The following is a 10,091-nucleotide window of genomic DNA, read 5'->3' as shown; positions in this document are numbered from 1 at the left end:
CCCTCCCTTGGGGACCCCAACCTTCTCCTGGAGACCCCAACCCTCCCTTGAGGACCCCAACCTTGTCCTGGGGACCCCAACCTCCCCTGGGGACCCCTTCACTCCCCTGGGGACCCCAACCCTCTACTGGGGACCCCAACCTCCCTGGGGACCCCATCACTCCCCTGGGGACCCCTTCACTCCCCTGGGGACCCCAACCTTGTCCTGGGGACCCCAATCCTCCCTTGGGGACCCCAACCTTCTCCTGGAGACCCCAATCCTCTCCTGAGGACCCCAACCTTGTCCTGAGGATCCCAATCCTCCCCTGGGGACCCCAACTCTCCCCTGGGGACCCCAACCCTCCCTTGGGGACCCCAACCTTCTCCTGGAGACCCCAATCCTCCCCTGAGGACCCCAACCTTGTCCTGGGGATCCCAACCCTCCCCTGAGGACCCCAATCTTCTACTGGGGACCCCAACCCTCCCCTGAGGACCCCAACCCTCCTTGAGGACCTCAACCTTGTCCTGGGGATCCCAATCCTCCCCTGGGGACCCCTATCCACCACTGGGGACCTCATCCCTCTCCTGGGGACCCCAAACCACCCCTGGGGACCCCAACCTCCCCTGGGGACCCCATCCCTCTCCTGGGGACCCCAAACCACCCCTGGGGACCCCAACCTCCCCTGGGGACCGCAACCCTCTACTGGGGACCCCAACCTCCCCTGGGGACCCCATCCCTCAACTGAGGACCCCCATTTCCCCTAAGAACCCCCAACCCTCTACTGGGGACTCCCGTGCCCCCTGGAGACCCTTAACCTGACCCCGGGACCCCCACCCCCTCTCCTGGAAACTCCCACCTTGTGACTTCCAACCCCTGCCTGGAGACCCCCGACCCCCCCGGTGACCCCCATCCCCCCCCCCGGGGACCACAGCAGCCACAGCCAGGGACGGAGGCAGCGTCAGAACCCGGCGTGGAGAGGCAGAAACGACAAAGGCCAAAGCATTCACCTGTTGAGAGCCGCCGGCAGGCGGAACAAATGTCCCTTCTCCATGGGGAAGTTGCCCCAAGGCAGGGTCCTGCACGACAAAAAACCAAGGGGTCACTCGGGGGGGGGGGGGCATCCCCCCCCTCAATTCCCTGCACCCCTCAGCTCAGAGCCGGGCGCGGGGGCACAGGGAGAGGATTGGGAGGGTGGAAATGGGGGGGCTGTACCTCCTCCAGCCGGGCTCTGGGGGGGGGGACAGATACGTGTGTCCGTAGGGAGAGCTGTCAACGTGCAGAGCGTTAAGGAGGCGACGCGGAGCATGGGGGGGGGGCAACTCCTGAAACTGAGAGCTGGGTGCTGGGGGTGGGGGGACGGAGGCCCAGAATGGAGAAGGGATGGGTGGGGGTTGGGGGGGGCGGGGATGGATTGGGGGGGGGTGGATTGGGATGGGAGGTCGGATGGGGGGCAATGGATGGGGAGAGATGGGTGGAAGGGTGAAGGATGGGGGCACGGATGGACGGCCGGGTCCTTGTCTTCCTGGCTGCTCCTTCCCTTAGAGAAGAAAAGGCTCCATGGGGACCTGATTGTGGCCTTCCAGTGTTTGAAGGGAGCGGACGAACAGCAGGGGAACGGCTGTTTGTGAGGGTGGGCGCCGACAGGACGAGGGGAACGGTGTTAAAGTGAGCCAGGGAGGTTTGGGTTGGATGTGAGGAGGAAGTTTTTCCCCCAGAGGTGGGGAGGCAGTGGAACAGGTTGCCCAAGGAGGCTGTGGATCCCCATCCCTGCAGGCATTCGAGGCCAGGCTGGATGTGGCTCTGGGCAGCCTGGGCTGCTGGTTGGTGACCTGCACACAGCAGGGGTTGGAACTGATGGCCATCGTGGTCCTTTGCAACCCAGGCCGTTCTGTGAGCCTATGATTCTATGAGTCAATGTTTCCATGGGTCCCTATGGCACCCCGTGGGTCCCAGTGGCACCCTATGGGTCCCTACGGCACCCTATAGGGTCTTATGGCACCCTGTGGGTCCCTACGGCACACTATAGGGTCTTATGGCACCCTGTGGGTCCTTATGGCACCCTGTGGGTCCCTACAGCACCCTATAGGGTCATATGGCACCTTGTGGGTCCCTACGGCACCCTATAGGGTCTTATGGCACCCTGTGGGTCCTTATGGCACCCTGTGGGTCCCTACGGCACCCTATAGGGTCATATGGCACCCTGTGGGTCCTTATGGCACCCTGTGGGTCCCTACAGCACCCTATAGGGTCTTATGGCACCCTGTGGTTCTCAGGTCAGCCTGGGCTGCTGGTTGGTGACCTGCACACAGCAGGGGGTTGGAATGAGATGAGCATTGTGATCCTTTTCAACCCAGGCCATTCTATGGGTCAGTGATTCTATGGGTCCTAATGGCACCCTGTGGGTCCCTAAGGCACCCTATAGGGTCTTATGTCACCCTGTGGGTCCCTAAGGTACACTATAGGGTCTTATGTCACCCTGTGGGTCCCTAAGGCAGCCTATAAGGTCTTATGTCACCCTGTGGGTCCCTAAGGCACCCTATAGGGTCTTATGTCACCCTGTGGGTCCCTAAGGCACCCTATAGGGTCTCATGGCACCCTGTGGGTCCCGACAGCACCCTATAGGGTCATATGGCACCCTGTGGGTCCTTATGGCACCCTGTGGGTCCCTAAGGCACACTATAGGGTCTTATGGCACCCTATGGATCCTTATGGCACCCTGTGGGTCCCTAAGGCACACTATAGGGTCTTATGGCACCCTGTGGGTTCTCAGGGCAGCCTGGGCTGCTGGTTGGTGACCTGCACACAGCAGGGGTTGGAACTGATGGTCACTGTGCTCCTTTGCAACCCAGGCCGTTCTGTGAGTCAGTGATTCTGTGGGTGGACAGACGGACGGACGGATGGATGGGGGGGCGTGGGATGTGGGGGTATGGATGGAAGAGGATGGATGAGGGGTGTTGGATGGAGGGGGAAAAGGATAGGGAGGAACGGATGGGGGGGTTGGATGGGAGAGTGGGGAGATAGGGGGATGGATTGGGGGATGGGGGGATGGGGAGATGGGGGGATGGATGGATGGAGGGATGGAGGAATGGAGGAATTGGGGGATGGACAGATTGGGGGATGAATGGGGGGATGGGAGGATGGGTGGGAGAATGGATTGGGGGATGGATGGAGGATGGATGGAGGATGGATGGAGGGATGGGGGGATGGATGGGGGGATGGGTGGGGGGATGGGGGGATGGATAGATCCGGGGATGGGTGGATGGGGGGATGGATAGATTGGGGGATGGGTGGGGGGATGGAGGGATTGGGGGACGGATGTGGGGAATGGATGAGGGATGGATGGAGGGATTGGGGGATGGATAGATGGGGGGGTGGGGGGATGGATTGGGGGATGGGGGGATGGATGGGGGGATAGATTGGGGGATGGATGGATGGGGGATGGATGGATGGAGGAATTGGGGGATGGAGAAATTGGGGGATGGGTGGGGGGATGGAGGGATGGAGGGATTGGGGGATGGATGTGGGGAATGGCTGAGGGATGGATGGAGGGATGGGGGGATGGATGGGGGAATGGATAGATGGGGGGATGGGTGGATGGATGGGGGGATGGGGGGACGGATGGGGGGATGGATTGGGGGATGGATGGATGGGGGATGGATGGATGGAGGAATTGGAAGATGGAGGGATTGGAAGATGGAGGGATTGGGAGATGGAGGGATTGGGGGATGGAGGGATTGGGGGATGGAGGGATTGGGGGATGGGGAGAGAGAGGGACGGACGGATGGATGGGGAGGGATGGATTGGGGGATGGATGGGTGGACGGACAGCTGGGCGCACAGCCGGACAGACGGAAGGATATCTGGCGCACGTAGCGGCGCAGCGGTGACACCATCCGCCGTGGGTCTCTCTGCACTCTCTCCACCAGGCCGTGGTGCCGCGTGCCGCGCGTGGAATCCAGCGTGGAATGCAGGGATCCCTGCGGGGGGGGGGGGGGGGAGGAAAAGGAGGAGGGGAGGGGTGAGGATCCACGGGACCCCTCCCCAAATCCCCCCCCCCCGCCCCCCAGCAACCACCCAGCAGCCCCGATCATCGGGGCTCACCTGGAAGTCGGAGCCGCTGCCGATCTGGTTGACGTTGGGCAGCGACCCGCTGTAAAACGGCCCCCGGCTGTGCGCCAAGCGGAGCTTCTGAGCCTGGAGCTGTGATTTGAGGGGGGGGGGAGGATGGGGGGGGGGTCAGGGGATGGGAAACAGCGCCGCGGTGGGGGGGGGGGGGGAGTTGGGGGAGGGGATCCCTATGGGGCCGCACGGCTCAGGGATGGGAGAGGCGGGGATAACGGGGATAACGGCGGGATAACGGCACGGCGGGGGGCTTCGGCAAACCGAGGGCTGCCCCCCCGCCCCCACCCCAGAGCCCCCCCCCAAAGCCCCCCCGCATCCCCACGTGCGGGGAAACCCCGACGGCGCTCCCTGTTGGAGGCGGGGGGGTTCCGGCCCCAATGGGTTCGGGGGTCCCGCGTTGGATTTGGGGGGAGTTGGGGGGTGGTTGGGGGGGGGCAGCACCGCACACAGCCCCCCCCCCCCCTCCCCCACCCCGCAGCCCCCCCCGGCCGGGCCGCGCTCACCCGGGTGTTGCAGATCTCCATCATCACTTCCTCGAACGCCGCCGTCTCCTCCGCCTGCCGCTGTTTTTGCAGGGCGATTTTCTCGCTGAATTTCCGCGGGTTGGAAGCGCCGGCACCGGCGGAGGAACCCGAACCGGGCCCGGGTCCGGGCCCAGCGCCCGCCGCCGCCATCTTCCCTGCTCGGCCGCTCCGCCGCTCCGCCGCGCGAGGCGTTCTGGGGCGGGGAGTCCGCGGGCGCTGCGCCGCCGCGGGGCGGGAGGGGGAAGAGAACTACAAATCCCGGCGTTCCGTGCGGCGCTGCCGCGAGGGGTGATGGGAAACGGAGTCCGAGGGGTCGGGAGGGCGGTGCCGAACTGCGAGTCCCGGCGTGCACCGCGCGGCTGCGCTGCAGCGCCCACGTGCGGCGGGGAGGAGGGCGATGCGGGGGGGGAATCCGACCAGGAACCGAGCTGCTCCCCCCCCACCCACCCCCCCAAGAAGCGGAGTCTCCACCCCCACTGCTCTGTGCTGTGCCCCCCCCAAGTAATTTCTATCCCACAGCACTGTGCTCCCCTCCCATTCAACACCGACCCCCTCCCCCCTCCCATTCAACACAGACCCCCCCCCCCAGCAGCACCACACCACGCTCCGGTCCCGTCCGCTCTTTTATTGCTTTATCCAAAACGCTCCCCCCGCTTGGGGGGGGATTTTAAGGGCACTTCTGGGCATTGGGGAGAGGGGCGTCACCCCCCCTCTTCCTCTTTCTTGGGGGGGGGGGCGGGGAGGGCCGATACACCTCCTCACTTTGTGCAATGGGAAACGAGGAGGGGGCTGCTGGTGTGGGAAACTGAGGCACGGTGTGAGTCGGGGGGGGGGGACCGGGGAGGGGGGAGGGAACCCCTGGAGGTGGGGGGGTCTCGGGATGGTGGGATCCCCTGGAGGTGCATTGGGGGGGGGGGGGGGCCCTCTGGGGAAACTGAGGCACAACGAGAGTCTGGTGCGGGGACCCCTCGGGGGGGCTGGTATGGGGGGTCCCCAGGGGGTGGGGGGGGGGGCCTGGAGATGGGACCCCTGGAGGTGCATTGGGGGGGGGGGGGGGGGAGCACCTCTGGGGAAACTGAGGCACAGCAGGAGGGGCTGAGAGCCCCACTCCATGGCACTTCACAGGGTGCGGGAGGGGAGGCCGAGTCGGGGGGGGGGGGGGGTGGGGGTCGGTCAGACCCTGATGAACAGCGTGGCGGTGACGAGAGCGAAGCCCCCCAGCAGCGCCAGCACTTTGGGGACGCGAAGCCGCCGCCCCCCCCCCAGCTCGCGGGGCAGCACCTCCAGCAGGGTGACGTAAAGGAACGCCCCGGCCGCCAGCCCCTCCGCCACGCCGCGACCCAGCCGCTGCCTCGCCCCCCCCCCCGCCGCCTCCACCGCCGCCCCCGCCGCCGCTCCGAGGGGCGACGCGGCCGAGAAGAGCAGCAGCGAAGCGACGACGGCGACTCGACGCAAACGGCCCCGCAGGAGCTGCAGGGCGAGGCCGAACGCCACCAAGCCTTTGTGCAGCAGCAGAGCCAGGCAGAGGCGCAGCGCGGCGCCCCCGGCCTCCTGCAGCCCCAGCGCCAACCCTTCCAAAGCTCCGTGCAGCGCCAGCGCCAGCACCAGCAGCCCGGCCCGCAGAGGGGACGGGCGGCCGGGGGGGGTCGCGGGGTCTCGGCTCGTCAGCGGGGCTCCGCTCGCATCCTCATCTTCTTCTTCTTCCTCCTCCTCCTCTTCCTCGGCTCCGGCCGGCCGTTCGTGCAGCGCCAGCGCCGCGTGTTCCAACACCAAAACCAGCAGGAAGCCGAGAGCCAGGAGGAACTCGGGCAGAGGGAACTGCAGCTGGGGGGGGGATGGGAGAGGAGGGGGGGGGGTCAGCGGCACGCGGCCCCCCCGGGCTGAGGGACGACGCCGGGAAGTGGCGTCGGATTTTCCCATCAGTCACAGCCGCTCCAAGCACCGACCCCCCCACCCCCCCAGCACTGTCCCGTGTCTGCGCGGCCCCGTTGCCTTCCAGCCCGCCCCCCCCCCCCCGCTGTCCCATCCCCATCGACCCCTCTCCCTCCCCTTGTCCCCCCCCCCATCCCCATCCCTTTGTGTCCCCCCATCCCCACCCCTTTGACCCCCATCTCTTTGTCCCTCCCCATCCCCATCGACCCCATCCCCATCCCCTTGTCCCCCCTTCCCCATCCCCATCGACCCCATCCCCTTGTCCCCCCCTCCCCATCCCCTTTGACCCCCATCTCTGTCCCCCCATCCCCATCTATTTGTGTCCCCCCCATTCCCATCGCCCCCCATCCCCTTGTGCCCCCCATCCCCATTGCCCCAACCTCTTTGACCCCCCATCCCTTTGTGTCCCCCCCATCCCCATCACCCCCTCCTCATCCTTTTATCCCCCCCTCCCCATCCCCTTGTCCCCCCCAACCCCATCCCTTTGTGCCCCCCCCCCCCCCCCCCAACGCAGACTCATTTCTATCGGAAAAACACCCTGACATCACCAAGTCCATCCCTGTCCCACCCCCCTTCCCCCCATCCTCCCCCCCCCTTTGCCCCCTCACCGGGATGCGCAGCTCCCTCAGCGCCCCCCCGATGCTGCCCAGGTAGGTGGGCAGGAGGTCGAGCAGAGCCGTGCCCAGCAGCACCCCCCCCCCCAGGCAGCCCAGGAGGCTGAGAGCGGCGCTGCGGGGACCTGGGGGGGGGGGGGGGGAGGGAGAATTAGGGAGACCCCCTGAGCTGCCCCCTCCCCCCTCCCCCCCCGAGAACCGACCCTCCCAGAATCCCCCAAAGCAGCCCCAAGGCAGCCTCCCCCCCCCGGGCCCCATAACCCCCAAAGACCCCCGGGACCCCCTCGGATGGTCCTTCCCCCCCCCTCCGGACCCCCCCAGGTCCCCCCCACAGCCCCCTCAACGCCCCCCCCGGACCCCCCATATTCTCCGGGCCAGTTTTCAACCCCCGACCCGCACCATACCGACCCCCCCGCACCGAGCCCTCGGAGCCCCCAACCCCCAGGGCAGCCCCCGAGAGCCCCCCCCAGACCCCACGACCCCCATAGACCCCCCAGGACCCCCCTCAGGACCGAGTCTCCCAAACCCCCAGGATTATCCTCCCCCCCGGGGACCCCCCAGATCCTCAGGCTGCCCCCAGTGCCCCCTCAACCCCCCCCCAAGACCCCACGTCCCCCAAGACCCCCGACCCGCACCATACCGACCTTCCCGTGTCCCCCCCCACCGAGCCCTCAGAGCCCCCCAACCCCCAGGGCAGCCCCCCGAGAGCCTCCCCAGACCCCACAACCCCCATAGACCCCCGGGACCCCCCACCCCCCACCCGTACCGGAGCCCGCGGGGCCGCGCACGCAGCAAAGCGCTCCGAGGCCGCAGCACAACGGCAGCAGCAGCAACGCCGCCATCGCCCCCAACTTCAGCGGCAGCTCCGTTCCTCCCGGGGGGGTCCGCGCGGCCCCGGGGCTCCACGACAGCGCCGCGACCCCGGGGCCGCTCCCCACCGCCATCCCGGAGCCGCCGATCCCGCTGCCGCCCTCCGGAGCTCGGGGGGGAGGAGGGGGGGGGGCGGGACCGGGCACAGCTCCGCCCCGGGAACTCGGGGAAAGCCCCGGGGATGTGGGCGGGGGCGGGGGGGGGGGGGGGGCGGCTCCGAGAGGGGGCAGAGCCGGAAAGCGGGCCGGACAGCCCGGCAAAGCAGCACCGCTCGGCTCCGGTTCGGGTCCCCCCCCCCTCAAATTCCCATCGCCCCCTCCTCATCCTTTTATCCCCCCATCCCCATCGCCCCCTCCCCTTTCACCCCCCCACCCCATCGCCCCCTCCCCATCCCTTTGCGTGTCCCCCCCTCCTCAGGGGAGGGACAACAACCCCCCCCCCCCCGTGGCAAAGCTGCTTGAAGGGGGCTCAGAGCCGCCCCGCACCTCCCCCACTCCCACCCCCCACCATTCCCAGACCCCCCCCACCGAGAGGAGGGGACATCAGACACACAGCAGTGACACCCGTGTGACAACCCGGCATTTATTGCACAGCCCCAGCCTGGGGAAACCGCGATGCCCCCCCCCCCCCCCCCCCTCGGCGTGGAGCAGCGCCCACAGCACCGCAGGGAACAGCGTTTGTCCGTGGGGTGACAGCAGGACGGCAGCCACGGAACCACGGCTGTCCGTGGGGTGACACCGCTGGGTGGGTCACCGCGTGCACAAGGTGACGATTGGACCCGGTGTCCCACGGGTGGCAGCTCCGTGTCCCGCGGGTGACACGCAGGGAGGCTCCGTGCCAGCGCCGTCCTGGTGCCCCTGGGTGCCTTCAGATGGATTCAATTTGTTTGCGCACCTTTTCCAGCGCCCTCCGATCCAACGCCCGCTGCCTCCAAACCACCAACACGGCGCAGGCGGCGGCCAAACACATCATGGAGCCGACGAAACGCCAGAAGATCCGTGCCTCCATCACGGCCGAGCGGCAGCTGAACGGCCACGGTCACAAAGTGCCACCACTGCGCCCAGGGAGCGGAGATTTGGGGGTTCTGAGCTCCCCCCCCCCCCCGACCGGAACCCCACACCCACCTCTTGTATTCGTCCCGCTTGGAAGCGGCGCAGCTGATCTTCTCCACGAAGCCCGTGGGGCCGCATTCGGAGATGCTTTTCTGTGGGGGGGGGGAGGGGGGAGCAGTGGGAGTGGGGGGTGGGGGCGGGAATCGTGAGGGCAGGGGGGAGGGGGGGAGGGCACGGCAGGGCTGGGAGGAAAGGGGCTGGGGGGAGGGGGCAGTGCGGGGACCGGAGGGAGAGCACAGCAGGGCTGGGAGCAACGGGACCGGGGGGGTCAGGGATGGAGCTGCGGGGTCAGGGATGGAGCTGCGGGGTCAGGGATGGAGTTAAGGGGTCAGGGATCGGGGTGTCGGGGATCGGGGGCTCAGGGCCTGAAGTGTCGGGGATCGCGGCCTCCCCCGCACTCACCACCTCGAAGCTGGAGCAGCTGCCGCACTCCCGCGCCACCACGAACTCCTCCCGCCTCCAGCACGGCGTTGCGGGGCTCGCTGCGGGCCCCGGGCCCCGGTCAGCGGATACCCGCGTAACGCCGGGACCCCCGGAGGCTCCGAACACCCCCCCCCCCCCCCCCCCCCCCGGATCCCCGTCCCGCACCCACCCGAGCGCCGCTCCTCGCTCGCCGCCATCGCCGCCACCGCCGTCACGGGCCTGCGGGGAGAGCGCGCGGCCTCGCACCGGGACGGGCCTCGCGGCGGGCCCCAGCCCAGGCCCCGGCCCGACCCCCGGCCCGGCCCCGCCGCTCACCGCAGCCCGGCGCCCAGCAGCGCGCACAGCGCCCAGAGTAGAGCGTACGGCGCGCGGCAGCGCGGCCCGGCCCCGCACCGGCACCGCATCGCGCCCCGCAGTCACCGCGCGGGGCTCCGAGCGTGGAACGACACCGCCATCGCCGTCCGCGCGGGGGCTTCCGGGAGCGGGTGGGCGGAGCTTCCGGGAGCGGGGCCGTGA

The 10,091-nt window shown here is 68.4% G+C and overlaps 3 protein-coding genes across 3 annotated transcripts; all 3 read right to left on the bottom strand.

The window, feature by feature from the left end:
- Positions 1-911: 911 nt before the first annotated feature.
- CRTC2 (CREB regulated transcription coactivator 2) lies at positions 912-4,832 on the bottom strand. Its single transcript, XM_085209674.1, has 5 exons — positions 4,604-4,832; positions 4,080-4,178; positions 3,839-3,955; positions 1,192-1,253; positions 912-1,055 (listed from the first exon to the last, which is right to left on the bottom strand). Exons 1-5 carry the CDS (start codon positions 4,772-4,774, stop codon positions 983-985), a joined length of 522 nt encoding a protein of 173 aa, XP_085065800.1. The 5' UTR covers positions 4,775-4,832; the 3' UTR covers positions 912-982.
- Positions 4,833-5,234: 402 nt separating this feature from the next.
- On the bottom strand, positions 5,235-8,188 carry SLC39A1 (solute carrier family 39 member 1). The gene is made up of 3 exons (XM_085209847.1): positions 7,937-8,188; positions 7,165-7,295; positions 5,235-6,448 (listed from the first exon to the last, which is right to left on the bottom strand). The coding sequence occupies exons 1-3, from the start codon at positions 8,112-8,114 to the stop codon at positions 5,798-5,800; spliced, it is 960 nt and encodes a 319-aa protein (XP_085065973.1). The 5' UTR covers positions 8,115-8,188; the 3' UTR covers positions 5,235-5,797.
- Positions 8,189-8,601: 413 nt separating this feature from the next.
- JTB (jumping translocation breakpoint) lies at positions 8,602-10,084 on the bottom strand. Its single transcript, XM_085210134.1, has 5 exons — positions 9,891-10,084; positions 9,745-9,794; positions 9,555-9,634; positions 9,165-9,244; positions 8,602-9,064 (listed from the first exon to the last, which is right to left on the bottom strand). Exons 1-5 carry the CDS (start codon positions 9,977-9,979, stop codon positions 8,908-8,910), a joined length of 456 nt encoding a protein of 151 aa, XP_085066260.1. The 5' UTR covers positions 9,980-10,084; the 3' UTR covers positions 8,602-8,907.
- Between the last annotated feature and the right edge of the window lie 7 nt (positions 10,085-10,091).

Source organism: Meleagris gallopavo, chromosome 27 (genome assembly GCF_905368555.1).
Source record: "Meleagris gallopavo chromosome 27, MGAL_WU_HG_1.1, whole genome shotgun sequence".
In the NCBI taxonomy this organism is placed as follows: Eukaryota; Metazoa; Chordata; class Aves; order Galliformes; family Phasianidae; genus Meleagris; species Meleagris gallopavo.
The sequence above is the reverse complement of the archived record's forward strand: the minus strand, read 5'-3'. Positions and strand labels throughout refer to the sequence as shown.